Consider the following 18,226-nt stretch of genomic DNA (forward strand, 5'->3'; position numbering starts at 1 on the left):
CACATGCAACCTACAAATAGAATTATGTGACCTATTTCCTCCTCACAACATGTGGGACCATAAAAATAGTGTTGATGTTAGTTTTGCCTCTGTTTTTATGGGTGTTGGGTTTAGCTTTTGTCTGAAGGGATGATGATGTAGGAAGTGTTGGAATGTAATGTATTGAAATGTAATGTGATTCCAAGAATGTTTCCATTGAAACTAAAAACAGCTTGGAGTGGTCCTGCTTGCCTGCCAGTTATGTACACTTAAGTTCAATAAAGATGGTCAGTTTTCTCTACTTATGTGGTGATTGAGCATCTTTTCAATGGGACCTTAACGTTTATTCTATTCTGATTATCCTTTAGCACACAGACCTGTGTCAATATATGGACAAACACCCAGGAGGGCTTCACCCAGATAATGTGAAGGTATGTGTTTTAGTATATTTTTATATATGCATTTTCTCATACGTGTATGGTGATTGCTATTCCATTAATTTTTCAAGGCATTAGATCAGGTATCCTTGTTGCTAGTTTGAATGACACTTTACATAGCTGTTTTCCCTCTGAGGTGGCAAGACAGCAATGCGTGTAAAATATGACCCCAGTGTCAAGTGTCAGGTTGAAGTGCTGGGAATATAACCCAACTGCTGTAATTATTTTATTTGCTCCAGACAGGAGAATGCCCATGAATGTGTGATTTTACTTGGATATTCCGCATTTCTCTCAATGTCCTGGATAGAATTCAGTTGGTAATGCACATGATGATATTAAAAACTTAAACAGTGACTGGTAGTTTGTTGACCACTTGGCAACCATTAATGATCAATTAAATTAGTGGTGCCTAGTTAAATTTGTTTTTGGATACAAGTAAGGTATTCTGGGGTAATTTCTAACTCACAATAATGCCTCCATCAATTATTTGACCCAGCGCAAAAATAACATCTGTGAGCATACTTCCTTTTTTGACCATCTTTGCACTACACAAAAAAATTGTTGAGGTTATAAATTTGGACTGAGTAGAAATAAAAGCGGCATCAGCAGCCTCTTGACGTACAAAAACCTGTCACAGATCTCGGAGAACATGTATTTCAACTTACCACTTATTAGTGGTAATGCTTATAATGAAAGAATTATAGGAATTGCAAGGTATTCAGTGAAAATAGAGCTGCATTTGTGAAAAATCAAGTAATTGTTATGTCTGTTATAATTTCACTTAGCTAAGTGTTCCCTTTTTGCCAGTTTTGCCTCCCTTTTGTCACACAGACCTCTAAAGGCACCACGGCTACCAAATGAGATTCTTCCCGTGCGGCCTTAATACAGCAGCCTTTCTTTCACACTACATAACGAAAGAACTTGTCTTGGCAATTTCAGTTTTTGGCAGAACATTTGTAGGCTAATCTTTGAGATATGACAGGTTGTCATAAGAGCTTTGTAACTGTGAATTAACTTAATACATACATAGCCCACAGTTTGTAACCAATATCAAAAACATATTTAGATGCCTATTTTTGTTTGAAAATTACCATCTATTGATTTTGTTTTGCTCCCCGTAAATGTTTTGTGTTCCATAGAATGACATGGCCTCCTTCCATTAACTTAATTTTTCTAGCTCCTGCATGAATCTGATATTACTTATTTTATCACAACGTGTTCTTGATCGAATGAGAATTTACCTTAAAAACAAGAGACAAAAGGTGCCTTTCAAAACAGGACATTTTTCGTTTAATTAAACATTACAGCCAGGAGAGCAGTTGGTAAAAAATGCGAATAGTTGAAATGTGAATAGGTCTGGAGGAGTTATAAATACATTTCCACATAGGGAATGCAAGTGGGCCTCGACAGACATGCACACAATGTGGGTCAGTGAGTGCGTGTCCAGATGTCTGGTCTGCGGGGACCATGGTCACTGCATGTGCTGTGTCCTGAATGGCTAAGTGTACCTAACTACAGGAAGCATCTAAGGTTATGGTGTTTTGGAAAAGCATGCAACTTTCTGGGTATGTGTGCTTATCTGGAGACCATTGTAGTGTTAGTGCCTATCTGTGGGATCTGATCTAAGTTCTCCTGTTTGTGTTTTTGGCTGTCAGTTAGGTGTTACCTCATCTGTGACCTGTCAGTCATTAACCCCCAGGCCTGGGTCACAGAGCCTGCCTGACCACATACCTACGTGCTGGGGTTTGACGGAGAGCTCATAACAGGGTAATCTAACAGTGATGATGTGACTTAGTTTGTGTGCTATAAACGTTTTGTGTGTATACAAAATGTCTTGTTCTCTCGCGCATCGTCATTGATTAATCCAATATCAACATTGCCCCTCTTGTTGAATTTTCAACTACACCATCAAACCCACAAGTCATGACAGCCACAGCGTTGGCACTTTGTTGTCCCACCTCCCTCACTGCTTTTACTCTACCCAATTTGGAGACTGTGTTTTTAATGCAGAAAATATCCACCCAAAAACAGTAACACAACGAAAACGAGCAACAATACCATGCACAAACTGGTCAGTCACCGGGTGTCCTAACTACTCCCTTTTCTCAAGGATTCCTTTGGGCTAGCCTTGGGCTTCTTTGTTTGACTCTTGGGCGTTTCCCCCCAGACCTCTGATCTTTATTGTAGTGTGCTGTTGGAGGATGCAGAGTTGTTCCGTGGCCCCTGTGTTTCTGAGTTGTTGAGTTCGATATTGGAATTTCTGCTCCCTTCAAACAGTATATGTGAGGTCTTGAGTGCTGCCCGATTGCTAGGCCTGCTGGTGGGGCATGTTCCTGCATTCTACCCTGCTCAGAGCTACAATGGATGTTTTGGACTCCTTTCTCTGCCCCCCTCTGCCCCCTCTGACCATATCTTTTTTGGCTTACGGTTCCCAGCTGCAGTTGGGAAGCTCTGAGGGTATGGAGGAGGCAAAATACATCGCAGTATGGAGCGTCTGGAGCAAGGGCAGGAAATTGTCAGAGTTTGCCCAGATTATGGGAATGGACTGGGGTGACTGTATGTCCCAGTGATCCCCCTCTTCTACTGACTCAACGCCATGTGGTGCTCTGTTAGAACTCATGAGTACGCTGTGATGATTATGTGGTCTTTACTATTCTGAGCGTGAGAACAGCCCAGTTTTGGAACAAAAATGGGGCCCCCATTTGGCTGGGGGCTGTTGGAGGCACTATTGCTGTTGCCACTAAAAAACCCTTCAGTCCCGGCTGGAGGCCCGAGAATTGCTCAGCTAACTCCTTGCTCCAGATCTCGGAGGACTGGGACCTCTTCTCTCACTTTTGCTAGCAGTCTCAGTGTCCAAGACTGCTATGATTCTCTCTTTCAGCTGAGTTTGCTCCCCGAGACCAGCAGGATTGGGTGTTCTCTGAGCCGCTGAGGCCTGGTCTGCTGACCATGATGGATGAGGGGGTCGAGCTTTTGAGTGCTCTAGTGCTGGAGTGCTCTAGTGCTGGACTCAGGTGGTTCAGGGCGTGTCGGGCCTGTTGACCTGTTGGTTCGCCATGCCTAGACCTAATAGCCTGCTGTTAGGCAGAGGTCCCTTGAGCTCCCTCGACTGGCATTTTAGTGTATCCTAATGTGGAGAGAGCATCTTCTTACCTACATATGGAGGTGGAGGTGCAGAGGCATTGCTTGCTGATGGCAGGCCAAGGTTATCGGCCTGGAATTCCTCAGAGATGGCCCATAGTTTTAGTAATGCATCCTTTTTGTCCTTTTTAACTTTGTATTTTTACAAGTTTTTCTTTTCTAAGTTGCTAACTTTTCTGTTTTTAAAGATTACTTGATTTTACTCTGGTGACGGGGAAGTATGTACAAGGGTATAACTGGATCTACTTAGGAAATGGAAAAAATATATATATATATTTACACACAACAGTATTACATAATCTAACCTGGTGGGCGAGGATATATACACAGTGATCACTGGATCCAATGAGCTCAATATATCCACGGATGTATCAAAATCAACTTCTCACAAATAAATGCATGAAGAATCACAATCCTAGGAAAAAGTGCAATTGTTAATTCACTGCAATTTGGAATTTGGCATCAAACAGCAATTTGTGCAAATCAGCAATATCTTCATCAAAACAAGACATTGACAAAGACACAGCATTAAACATTTAAGAGAAACGCAGTCACATTGGTCTCTCAGTATCATATTATCAAAACAGCACCTTTTCAACTGGCAGGGGAATAGCTGACTAGGCTCTAGAACTTAGGGGAAAAGCCTGCACACAATACCTTAGCCCTGCCCACTCCTACTGCATGTTTTCCTGTGGCCATGGAAAGTTCTGCGCTGTGAAGGACTAGGGGAGCATGATAATCTTGTTGATACTAGCTCCGGAAAAGATTGCAGCAATTCATGCAGAGAAAGAAAGGACTTACTTTAATGACCATAGTCCCTTCTTGGCAAAAACATAAGCTATGCCTACTCTCCTGACCCCAATCCTTCAAGTACCCTAACATCTGAATTTCTCCTATGTTTCACCCAGGGGTCCTGCGTACCATCTGTGTCACGTCAAGTGGTCCAAGCAAAGCACACCACCCTCTTTCAAATACCACCAGTGTTAGGGAACCAGTGGCACTGAGAAAACCAGGATAGCAGAACAAGATCGAGATGTGGGCCCTATATCACACCCAGTGCCTATGTGTATCAACTGCATCAGACCCAGCCATCCAAGCGAAGACCTCCTCTTAAAACAGAGATCTCGCCCTATGTCACATCCAGGGCCTTATGTGTACCTTCTGTGTCACTCCCAGTGGTCCAAGTGGCTAGCAACCCAAAAACCCTGTATCCCACTAGGGTCAAGCTTACCATCTGTGTTATGCCCAGTGGTCCAAGCCATCACCCTTCCCGGTGCTGACAATCAAGAAGGTGGCTTCTGCGGGTTATTCTTTTCCTAGTTTACCACATACCAAATGCAAAGATTAAGGCTCTTATGTAGTCTTTCTCCCTTGTGACGGCTGCTTCAGGATGGACCTCCACCCCTTGGATTCAGCAGAAATTCCAATCAATTGCGGCATCTGCTCACCTTTCTTGTTGGGCAAATATGAATCTATCCGGGCCGGGTCCCTTTCTTTGGGTCACATTTTGGCCCGAAGAACCAATCAACTCCTGGTTGGCTTGCCAAAATATTGCTACAATGACAATTTACCTTAAAAAACAATAGAAAAAAGAGGCATACATGTCATTGCATTAAAACAGTAAGCTGATGTCTATCATCCTCATTAAATTGATAAGCAATACACAGGCATATATGGTAAAAACATTTTCCGATTTAAGCTGAGCTTCTCCATTCTGACTTTAAGCTTGTCTTAACGTACCTCTGTTTCTTCAAATACGTTTTCATCGATGCGCATGTCAGTTAATGAAAAGAGATCAATATGCCATTTACAGCATCCATTAAACATCAACTGATAAACAGTGTTGTGTCTTGATAATGGAAACACTAATGCCTAGTTTCGGGAAATTCTACTCTAGAGCAAATATCACACTGTACATTATAATGACATCCTCCCTAATTTCACATTCCTTTATAAGGACACCCTCTGGCACTGGAAATACACTATCAAAGCCAGATGGAAGAATTTCAGAACCTAGCCCTATAGAAAGAGGGTATAATCCAAAATGTGTGTCTGGTGCACCCCTGCTGACATGAGCTACTTTCCGGGTAAATGTGTGATGAAACTGCATATGTTGTGAGTTAGTGTTTCTATTGCTAGAGGCAGCATATTCTGCTGTAGAATGTCAAGGCACCTCATGCAGTAGTGGAGCAGTTCATCTGTTAACATTTAAACCTTCTAAGTATATTCCATATATACTGGAAACTTGGCCTTTATAGATGCTACTTAATGGAAGTGGCCAGCATTACCATACATTGCCCACACTGCTGTATATTTTGTACATTCGAAGTGGGGGCTAACAGCATTAAACTGTGTAAAACAGTTTTTGAACATCTGATAGATATATGTCTGTACCTGATGTCTCAGTACAGAGTCTCTGAAGTAATTGTATGTTCACTACGGTAGGTGGATACGTTCCATATTTATACCTGTCATGCATTGATTCTCAGTGACCGGTCTTGTTAAATTTAAAACACTGTGTATTGTCCACTAAGGAAAAGGTGAACTAAGTTCCTAATTCAAAGTACAACCATTGTATCCATCACCTGATACCAAGTATATTGATGAAAAGCTGATGATCACTCCACACCAGTGTGGTTAGCTTGAATCTGAGATAGAAGCTTCTCAAGAGAGCCTAAAAACAGTAAATCACTTCCTTGATCTTAATAAGATGGCTCAGGACCCAGGCGTGCCCTCAGTCATACATTTGTATTCACTTTTTATTCCTAGGCTAAAGTGTTTGAACACTGTTCGTTTCATGGCCATAGTAAAATAATCCTTCCAATGTATACTTGACCCATTATTTGATTGATTGGCTGAAACCAAAAGATTCAATCCTGAATTTGATGATGGTAGAAGCAAAATAAAACACTCCACGGTTCAAATCAGTTTCAAGGAATAAAATGTGATTTCCACATAAATAATAATAAATAGTAGTAAGAGTTTAACATTAGATACAACTTCTGAGAATTCAAACCATAATATGCCAACCATTATAGGATACAACTATCAGGCCACAATGAAACTGAGGTTACATGTTTAGAACAAAGATTTAGCTAAAGCTCCATTAAAGTGTTTAGGCAGTGAAAATTGTCTGACAAATAACTAAACATCTAAGCAAGGCTTTAGAGACTCCAGTATAATGGCACAGAAAAAGTTTGGTAACTTAAAGTAACACCATCATCTTCAATTTTATTGGCTAACTTTGACAGCTGTACCAGAACATTTCTCTCTAGGACCGTGACAATACTGCCAAATGCTGAAGTGACACAGTCAACTTTTTTGGAGAAAGACATTCTTCACAATCCTAGCCTTTGAATTTACTGTTTGAAAACACCCTTGCATGCAGAGTGTAAAACCCCCAAGAGAGTTCAACCTGTCTTTACTCAGCCTGGACCATTTGTACATCAACTGTGCTACAGGGTTGTTGCAAGCTTCTAGCATTAAAAGAAACCAATCCCGAATCTAGGACATCATAGGACAGCAGGAGACAAATAACTTAAAAAAGAAGCTTCCACTATCCTCATGGTAATTGGCATCTTGACATCTTGGTGGAGTTTTGAATAAGGAAAAATACCATCTGCCCATAATGTTTATCCTTCGTGTACTCTGGTCTTTGATCTATGGCAGGGTTGGAGGTCTACACATTGTTTCAATCAATTTGACAGGTCAGCTGACTTGTGCCTATTAAATTCATATTTTTTTTAAAGTACACTATAAATGGATGTGGAGATGTTACTTAGTGTGTGTCATCAGCATAACCTTTAATCCTGAGCCTAGAGTAATTGTGTAACATTTCTCCTAGAAGTGGCTTTGTCACTGAAGCAGGTTTTCCTAGAATACGACTGCTGTCCGTACAGGCAAATGTAGCCAATAGACGTTATAAAGTGAAACAATATCTTGATTAATAAATGGCAGCATGTACAACCTTTGTATTTGGAAGTAATATGAATTTCCTAGTTTTAATTTCCAAAACTGAAAGAGAAGTTTCGATTATGTAAGTTAGGAATTGCATTTTTATTTGTCTGGAAAATGTCTTTGAATACTCAGAACACTTCTAGATTTACTAATGTTTTGTGATTGGAGCCCTATGGTCGCATAGGTGTGAAGCTAGTGTGTCATGCTCCCTAGTGTAAGGAAGCTGTGGAGAAAAGAACGTGCCACCAAGACAAATTAGTTTCCAACTCAATTTAATAAAAAACAAGGTTTGTCGAAAGGGAGCAATGCCAACTCGACATCCTCCAGCAACCGCCCCGGAGCAACTGCCACCTTGTTCTCCTTGCCCGACCATTCCATCCCTACATTATACTCCTATTGTAGCTATCCAACGTTCCGATCACAACGCATCTTCCCCCCCAAAACAAAATTAAAAAAACTCTGACTAACACAAAATGACTAATGCTACCTTACATAGTGATATACCAGTTTGCAATTTGCAGGAGCAACATTTCTTCATCTAACCAGATTGATAATGTTCACATTACATTACTATTGCTCAACATCCCATGACAAATTCTTGGAGATGCCCAGGTAATCTCTTTTCCCTTTGACTTCGTCGAAGAAGTATACCATTGGTGGTCTAAACACACTTGTTTGCATTTTGACCAGGGTCAGCATATATATCAAAATGAATATCAGGACCCACAACTAGTTGCGACTCAGAATCACTTCCCAGTCAATACCCCTCAATTTCATCATTGTTGTTATGCTTGTTGACTCCTTCACACAGACTCACATGCCGCAGATTATGTACGTTATCATCCTCAAGCTTGACAGCTCCATTCAATACCTTCACTATTTTAATAGGACTTGACCAATGGGCTGCCCCTTTTTCTATGAACCCAGGGTTCCACACACGTACATACTGCCCTGCAATGAGTTTAGACATGGTTCTCCTTCCGTTGACTCTACACGTGACCTTGGTGTTTTAGCACACGTTCCCTAATTAGATCATCACTCTTGGTCAACCACTACTCCTTGTTTTTATTCTTTAACCACTATGGAACTAACTTGGAAGACGATTTCCTTCCCCTTAAGAACTCAAATGGGGTTTACCCTGTCACCGAATGGGGCGTAGTTCTGTAAAATAGTAATATACTCTGAAGAGCCTTCTTCCATGACAGTTTAGATTTCAGAGCCAAATGTATATCTTCCTTAACTACGCTTTCGAACCTTTTGACTTGATCATTTCCCACTGGATAATATAATGACACCTTTAGGTGATTCACACCATAATTTTTCAAGAACAATTTCATTTTACTAGATGTGAGCTCCACACCATTATCCTATACTAGAGTCTCAGGAATCCCTTCCCTGGAAAACACATCCTCTAAAAAGTTGATGACCACATCCGTGGTCACATTGCCAACCATACAAACTTCTGGCCACCCAGAATAATAATCAATAAGGACAATGACATACGCCTCCCTGAATGGTAAGGTAGCGAAAGGCCACATGAAATCAATCGCTACCTTCCGCCAAGGTTCTTGAGGGAATTTGACCATCTGCAGAGGTACTACCAGTGGCTTGACAGACTTGTCACTTGCATTGCATGCATTGCATTCCCTCACCCAACGGTCTACCACACTATCCACCCTTGGCCACCAAACGCTTTCCTTAATTTTCCTTCTGGTACTTGTTATACCACCAAGTCCTTCATGTCCTAACCTGACAATAAGTTCATGTATGCCATAAGGAGGTACTATTTTATCGTCCCTAAAGACGATGTTATTGCATATGGTTAACTCATCCTTGATCTTCCAAAATGTACTACATTCCCCTTGAAGCTGCCGCTCAGATGGCCACCCCTTCATCATAAATTCCTTTACTTTTGCTAAGATTCCGTCTTTTTGCATTTCCTTGATCCACTTATGCTCAGAAAACTCTAATTCCATCCCATGATCTTCAATAAATACCACGTCATCATACATAAATGCCACATCACACTCCTCATCATCCACTTCTTCACAATTCTCATATATCAAAGGCAACAGTGATAATTCATCACCACCCGATTATCTTTCCCTGGCAAGTGCATAATCTCATAATGGTACATTTGCAGATTTGAGGTGAGTCTCACTAAGCGGGGGTTAATATTGCTCCCACCTCCAGGACTCAAGATATTTATAAGGGTTTGTGGTCTGTACATATGTTAAATTTGTGACCCCACACATACATCCTAAAATGTTGCACCACCCAAATCACAGCTAGTAATTCCCTTTCAATAACAGAGTAGTTCCTCTCTGCTTGTGTTAGAGTATGGGATGCATATGCGACCACCCACTCATTCCCATTCCTTTTTTGGGATAAGAAAGCACCAATGCCATACCTACTAGCATCCACAGAAATGATACAATTTGCACCTTCATCAAATGATCTTGGGTATGATGCATTTACAATTTTTTTTTAGTGCTGCAAATTCTTCAGTATGTCTCTGTCCCCAGCAAAATGTTGCATTTTTACTTAATAGTGCTCTAAGATTCTCGACCTTGGATGCGTAATTTTCTATGAAACGTGTGTAAAATTCTGTCAAGCCTAAGAAGGATACCAACTGTTCCTTGCTCTCGGGGTTCTGGAGCATTGCAAATAGCTTTCACATGGCTAATTTTCAGACGAATATCATCCTCTGAAATTGTGACCCAAATATTCCACATGTTGTTTCCCAAATTTGCACTTTTGTTCTTTCACAGTTAATCCATTGTCCATAAGTGCTTGCAGAACTTCCCTCAATATGCAATTGTGTTCCTTTTTATCCATCTCAAATATCAATATGTCATCCTGAAAATTTTTCGCACCAGTTATATTTGATAATACTTTAGATAATTCTCTTTGGAACACAGTGGATGCACTGGCTAAACCAAATGGCATCCTTTTGTACTGGAACAAATCTTCAGGTGTTATGAAGGCTATGAAGTGCTTAGAGGTTGTATTCAGTGGAATTTGATGATAAGCGCTAGCTAAATCAATTGTCGAGTAAATCTTAGCATCACCAATGGACAACATTAATTCTTGCAAATTTGGTAACAGGAAGGCATCCACTCAAATAAGTAAGTCCACACAAAGTCTTAGATCACCATTGGATTTCAAGGAACTTTCAATTGGTTCTATAATGTCCCTTTCACATAAATCACACAAAATGTATTTTAGTTTTCCTCTGTAATTCAACAGAACATATCTTAACTTTTGCCTCACAGGTATAGCATTATTTTTGTAAAAATTATTTTATGTTTAAGCTTTTTGAAGGTTCCTAACTCGCTGCTACAAACATTAGGAAATTCCTCCCTGAAGACAGTATATGTGTCATTTGTACTTTTAATATTACCCTCACCCACTGCATACATTGGGGGGTCAGCTTTAGGGTCAACTCTCAATCTGAGTTCAGTCATGTGTGTCCATCCTAAAATCATAGCTCCTTTTTGTGCTATAGGCACATTTTCTAAACATATTTTTACGAAAAATCCAATTTCTGCTTGCACAGACACCACAATAGAAATGTTATGACCAGAATAACTACATGGGCTTGAATTAGTATTCTCTAACAATCTACAAGGCCATAGTTTGTCAAACAACCTTCTTCCTATTATGGTGTACCACGCACCAGAGTCCACCATAGCTTTCGACCTGTATTCCATCTATGCTTAATGTACACTTAGGCATTTGGACATTCTTCACGTTGCTGTTCTTGCTCTGCACACTTAATACCACATCACACATTCCATACTCAAGCTCCTCATCATGACGATCCTCCACAATACAATTTACTTTTTTTCCACACTTTTCCACACACGTGAAAAATGTCCTCTCTTCTTACACACATTGAATGTATTTCCAATGGCAGTGCACAATTTAGAATTAGCTAAATGTGTATTAGCTCTGCATTGAAAACACAGTAACCCTCTAGTTTTACCGACCTCAAGATTCTTTTTTCCTTCCTACTCTTCTCACTCCCTACAGCACATGTAATACCATTGTCTTTATTTTCATTCCTCACTGCCTGCATACATCTCTCAGTAATCTCAATACCTCTTGCCACTTCTATCACATTTTTTAAAGATAATTCACCGGACGACCATCGTTTCTCTTGAATAATTTTTTTTTTACTTCTCATCAATAGCTGGTCCCTTAATACTTGGGCATATGTCATGTTTTCGAATGCACAAGTTAAAGCAAGTCCCCTCAACATTGCTATATACTGGTCAATTGATTCATCTTCTTTTTGCCCTCTTGAGTAAAACCTATATCTTCCTATGACTACGTTAATTTTCCTACCATACCTTTCTTGTAACTGTTTGAAAGCATATTTATACACATCTTCCTCATCAACATTGTCCATCCTCGGCAGATTTTTAAATTCTCTCAAATCTATTGCACCTAGTGTTTGCTTTAGTAAGGACAAATGTCTTTCCAGTGTGCATGCCCCATCCTCTAATACTTCCACATATGCCTCAAACAAATCCAACCACAATCTCCATGGAATAGGTGGGTCTCCATGCTCAGTTAAAAAGAAAGGTGGTGGTTGAATAATAGCAGTTCGGGCTGGACTGTTCCCATGGGGAACAGGGTCAAGACTGATTTGCATATGGCTGGGTCCAAACTGGAATGGCATGGGCAGCAAAAAAACGATGGATTTAGGCCCAGATCACTGTACTGGGGGGTGAATGTTTGACAATGTTCAGCATTCCGTCCATCACTTGTTGTTTTTGCTTTGTCGCCCTAAGTGGGAAGGGTATGCCCAGATGTGGGTCCCGTGCTTCCCATGCCACTGGATTCAAGCTAGCCTGGCTGATGAGGGGTGAAACCCCGAAACCGGTCCCAGGATGCTTGTTTCCAGTCTAGGGAAGACCTGGCCTAGCAGTTCAGGCTGGACTGTTCCCATGGGGACCAGGGTCAAGACTGATTTGCATATGGCTGGGTCCAAACTGGAATGGCATGGGCAGCAAAAAAACGATGGATTTAGGCCCAGATCACTGTACTGGGGGTGAATGTTTGACAATGTTCAGCATTCCGTCTATCACTTGTTGTTTTTGCTTTGTCGCCCTAAGTGGGAAGGGTATGCCCAGACGTGGGTCCTGTGCTTCCCATGCCACTGGATTCAAGCTAGCCTGGCTGATGAGGGGTGAAACCCCGAAACCGGTCCCAGGATGCTTGTTTCCAGTCTAGGGAAGACCTGGCCTAGCAGTTCGGGCTGGACTGTTCCCATGGGGAACAGGGTCAAGACTGATTTGCATATGGCTGGGTCCAAACTGGAATGGCATGGGCAGCAAAAAAACGATGGATTTAGGCCCAGATCACTGTAGTGGGGGTGAATGTTTGACAATGTTCAGCATTCCGTCCATCACTTGTTGTTTTTGCTTGGTGATTGAATAATAGACATATCTATCACACTATAAGAAGTAAATCAATACAACTCCACATGTAACCACAATTTCCACTGCTCCAAGCATGCGCTTGTGGCCCACTATAAGAAGTAAATCAATAAAACTTCACATGTAGCCATAGTTTCCACTTCCCCAAGTATGTGCATGTGGCCAGTGCGTGTCACCCCTTAAAATAATTATTTTCCGGGTTTTGGGTGTGCGTGTCACTGAATGCGTAGAGTCAAGTAAATGGTTGTACCGATTGCAGTACAACCCAACTGACGATTGCTGATCCTTCAGTAATTAAAGGTGTGCGCGTCACCGAACATGCAGGATAGAAGGGAAAGTCAGAGTGAATATCCTTATCAATTGCCGTACAACCAAATCTGCAAAAAGGAATCCTCCCAAACAACAAAGATGGCTGCCAAGACGTAATCTTATCTTTTGTCCGTAGGCATGGGGACTTGTTTTTACCCAGAATGCACTTCACTGTATACGTCAATAAATGGTTGCACACAGCTCCACACACAATTTTATCGTACCTGCACTTCCAAAACATACTCCTCAAACAAGTATGATCACTACCGTGGCAAATCAGCTCCTCCGATCCTTCCTCTCCTTCCGGGAAATGTTTTTGTTCATGAAGTTTGCCGGCAGAATCCAAATGCAAAGTAGACACAGAGTTATGTCACTTTAAAGTGACGTTGCTCCTCTCCTGCTCGTTGCCATTGTGGAGAAAAGAATGTGCCACCAAGACAAATTTGTTTCCAGCTCAATTTAATAAAAAACAAGGTTTGTCGTAAGGGAGCAACGCCAACTCGACATCCTCCCCGCTGCAACTGCCGCCCACAACATTCTCCTTGCCCTACCATTCCATCTCCACATTCTGCTCCTATTGTAGCTATCCAACATTCCACCACCACCCAGCTGATGTTTGAATTATAAAACACAGCAATATTTAGGGTTCAATAGGCCCCTTATGGCAAAGTCTGGGCCCCAGTGCCACTGGACCTGCTGAATCAATAGAAGCTATGCTGCTGCTTGAGCATTGACCCTTTGCACTTCAAAATTGATAACACAATTTTAAAAACGATATGTATATCACAGGGAATTGCAGCTGTCCAGCAGTACACAATTTTAAAATAAAACAGAAATGAAAACCTATTATGAGTTAAGAAAGCTCAAAGGTCAATCAATTTGCTTGGAAATTTCATAGTAATTCTTGAGTTGATTTTGGATATGTTTGTAAAGATGTGATTATGCACAGAGATAATAAAAAAATAAAAAAACTGAATCTGAAGTCTGCCATAGGGGGCATCCTTTATAAATTGACTGTAGTCTCATTCGGGCATCAGGAATGTGGATGACTAACTTATTTGGATGTGTTAGTTTGGTCAGATTTAATTTGTATTTCATTCTCAATGTTTCCACTAATCTCAATTGAGTAACAGACATCAAACACCAAAGCTAATCCTGACAAATAACAAACCTCAAGCTTTAGGCCTAAACCATTGCTTAATCCTAATTCCAAAAAACCCTAGTGCTGCGATCCCAAAGCCCAACCCAAGATTTGTAATTTAAGATCCAAAGCTTAACCCCCTGAACTAAGCCTAACTCTCTTACATTTCAACCCAAAATCCCACACTTCAATTTATTAGCCTAGGACTAAGGGCCATATGTACGAACACTTTTTCCCATAGACACAGAATGGGGAAAAACCCTTGCTACTTCTGGCCCTAAATGCCTAAACATAAAACCGCATTTCAAAGACTAACACAATTGTTCTAACTACAAAGCTTACATTTAAGAACATAGGCCTTCAACTCTAGCAATCTATTTATCATGCAGACATATGGCATAGAGCAGAAAGGCTTAACTTAGAGAAACATATAAAGTATTTATGCAGTACCAAAACATTAATAAAGTCAAAATGCAAAACAATAAAAATCCCAAATTAGATGAATAGAGTACAATGTAATAAGCAAGATGACACTAAAATTATGAAAATCCAACAAAGAGAATGGGGGATGTGTGTATTTTTAAAGTTTTAGGTAGAAGTAGAGTCTATGATAGTCAATAGTTGTGGTAGACCGGGGCCTAGGCTGACTGCAATGGAGCGTGGGTTAGATACACCAACCAGATTTGTCCTAATCAAAGATTTGACCTTCTGACTTAGTCCTTTAAGTACCAATCCACCACAGTGCATGTCTGAATCCCTCAAGGACTTCAGGTGAGGCACTTAGAAACTTATAGGATATCAGGCAGAGACTAACAGCAGATGTTTACAGTAAAGGTTCAGTGTCACTGGTCAGCTGGGCAGCTGCAGGAAAAGATTATTGTAGCTTTGTGTATCCCTTGTAGCCTGAACAGGAGTTCATCCTTTTGACAATTGGAGTTCATCTCTTTGTCACCGGGACAAGAGGGAGCATGCCCAGTCCTTTTCTGCGCCTCGCAAGTCACAGACAGCAGGTCTAGTCCTCCTCCTGTTCTTCCACAGGTCCAGTAGTGTTCTGAAGCGGGTACCTGGAGATACCATATTCATGCCTCTCATGAGCTTGTGGTTGGAAATGAACCTAGGCACACCCTAACCAATTGGGTAAAAGTCCCCAGAGTCAACTCTATCCTTTTTGACCAGATGGTGAAAAGCTTTGTCCACCCTCATCATAGGCTCCGTGTGTGTTGAAGGAGTGTACTCTGGTAATCCTAGTGTCCTCCCACATCTAACACTAAACGTCAGTGTGAGACAGCCACTGTAACACTGTCAAACCTAGAGAAAAAAGTTTTGTCGAACAAAAGTAGGGTTTTCCAGCAACTAGACTTTGGATACACAAGGTTTGTCTTGACATCCTGTCTACTTCCTTTCAAGTGTGCCTGAAGCATTATAGGCAAAACCCAGAGACAGAAGGTTGATAGGAAAAAAACAAGGTTTTCCAGTAGCCAGACAAAGAATACACAAGAATTGCCTTAGCATCCTGTTTTCTTTTATTCAAGTGCACCCCAGCTGTTAGATGTAAATCACAGCAGACCTGTGAAGCAGGATTTGACACTGCCATGTCAAACAAAAAATGCCCAAAACCCCCACCCTACATATTCCGTGAGGTTTTGAGAAGTCATCTCTATCCATACAGATCAACCTGTTAATCTCACTGACCTACTGTGCAGCTCCTGGAAGGAACTGCACATCTCATTCACAACTATTCAGATGCTAATCACCGCTGGGAAAAACTAGAGAGCAAAAGCAAATTAGCTTTAAGGAACTTCGGGCAGGAAAAAGGTAACATTCTAAAAGGTACTTTCCTTAATATTTATTAAACATTCAAGACCACCATTGAATTTGATTTTTTATAACTATTATAATCATGGTTTAATTAGTTTTCTAGCTAGTCCCATTCCTGAGATAGAGTAAAAGAATCCAGGCCATATATATTGAATGAAAAAAAATTGATTCCAGGACATATGACATCAAAGTGAATTATTAGGCTAACCGGGGCAATTTCGAAAGAATAAATCACTTTCAAGTGAGGAATTCAGAAAATATATGTAATATATGACTCTGATTCTTATAATGCAGGTGCTTAGCTAATAGGAGGTTTATAATTTCCAATTGTAGCCCATTGCATATATCTGTTTCCTCTCTTTGAATAAGGTTCACTAATGCGAAGTTCCTCCTTAGTTGTTCTTGACCCTCCATTACTATTTTTGTCTACTTGTTCTGGGAAAACTTTCCTTTTGCATGATTTCAGCAAAAGAGAAGGAACCTCGGCATTTAAATACACATTAGTCAGTTGTACATCATCCAAAAATTGCTTTCTATAACAAAAGCAGAGAATAACTTTTACCATTAAAGCATCACAGCAGGTGATAAACGTTGTTCTACTTATGCTTTTCTGTTTTAGTGTTTGCTTTGATTTGACCAAATTTGTTAAAATGGCAAATAGCGTTTTCTTTTCTTGAAAGAAGAAAAGAATTGCCAACTAACAACTTTGCCCATTACAGCAGCATCATCATTGTCACAATATCAATGAATGATGTGCTCAGGAGATGAGGTATTTTTTTGCTAAATCCAATTAGGGGCTTAGATATGTTTTCACCTGTAATTAACTAATTTTTATCAAGGCAGTGCCTTCTTCCCTATACCCCAATCCCTTGCAATTCCACAGTGATCCAACCAGTCTTACAAGATTTTTATTGGTTTTTGTGGATAGCCTTTGTATGGGAAAAAGAGTATCTCAAGTGGCATACTTTCGTCCATCACCTATGCCCACCCTGCCAACGTGGGTGAATTGCTATCTCCCCACTTCCTAGCCATATCCCTTATAGCCATCTCTAATACTAAATATATTAATGTAAGTTCTTACCAGTTGATGTCTACGTCAAGAGGTAAATGTAACAGTGTCAATCTGGCGTCATCTTATTGTGATCAGGCCACCTCTTAAAGTGTTTGTTTCACTTCTGAGTTAAAGAGTTTTAAAAAGGGACACTTCCAGACAGTGTGAATGAAGTCAAATGGTTGTTCACCATGTCTCAGGCATTCCTGCAATATGAAATGTCCGAAGCGCTGTAAATGTTTCCACATAAGGTATAAGCTATATTGGTATTTCAGATGTGGTGTGTTAAATTGGCTAGCATTGGCAATCACTCTTTGGCCATTGTAGCCGATTGCCAGTCTTCATCTGTGAGAGGCCCCTATATCACCCTCCCATGTTCTCAAAAGGTGTCAGGTGTACGAATGATTAGTGACTATGTACACTGGGTACTTTTGCCCAATCTACATCATCAGTTGAGGGGTGTGCCTTAATTGTAAATCTTTGAGGAATTTGTGCTTACATATGTCAAAATACTTCTTTAAGTCTGCAGAGGAAGATATTGGGGGCGTGGCCAAGATGGCGACCGGAGCGGCAGCATAAACTGCGGCTCCGATCCCTGGCCCGGTAAAGCATCCTGTTGAAGGCGCCCGGGCCCCCCCCAGAGTGGGTCCGACTGCCGTTAAGGGGGCTGCCCGGGGGCGGCATCATTGAACGCGGCCGGAGACGCGATACCATCGCACGGCTGGCGATCGGCCAGGTTGAGGCCGTGATTGTGCTGCGGACAACGCGCTCGCGGCGAGCGCTACACGGAGTCACTCGCGACCCGCTCCCAGAACACGGGTTTGCGATCTGCTGAGGCGACACAACACCATCGTTTTTTACCCACTGGTGAGAGGCGCTGGGGTGCGCCGTCTGGCCACGAGCACTCTGGAGGGGCGTGCCGTCCAGGCCACCTCCGACACAGCGC

General features: G+C 41.2%; 1 protein-coding gene across 6 annotated transcripts in view; it reads left to right on the forward strand.

Annotated features, from left to right (window-relative positions):
* CDK14 (cyclin dependent kinase 14) overlaps positions 1–18,226 on the forward strand; it is a 1,910,605-nt gene that overhangs the window by 953,402 nt on the left and 938,977 nt on the right. For all 6 annotated transcript variants that reach the window (XR_011199184.1, XR_011199185.1, XM_069211609.1 and 3 more), the window contains one exon: positions 348–410. Coding sequence is in view for 4 of the 6 variants with exons in the window: in XM_069211609.1 (XP_069067710.1) it covers positions 348–410 (63 nt within the window). In the remaining 2 variants the exon portion in view is untranslated. The remainder of the gene's footprint in view (positions 1–347; positions 411–18,226) is intronic.

The sequence above is a fragment of the Pleurodeles waltl genome, chromosome 10 (genome assembly GCF_031143425.1).
Source record: "Pleurodeles waltl isolate 20211129_DDA chromosome 10, aPleWal1.hap1.20221129, whole genome shotgun sequence".
Lineage (NCBI taxonomy): Eukaryota > Metazoa > Chordata > Amphibia > Caudata > Salamandridae > Pleurodeles > Pleurodeles waltl.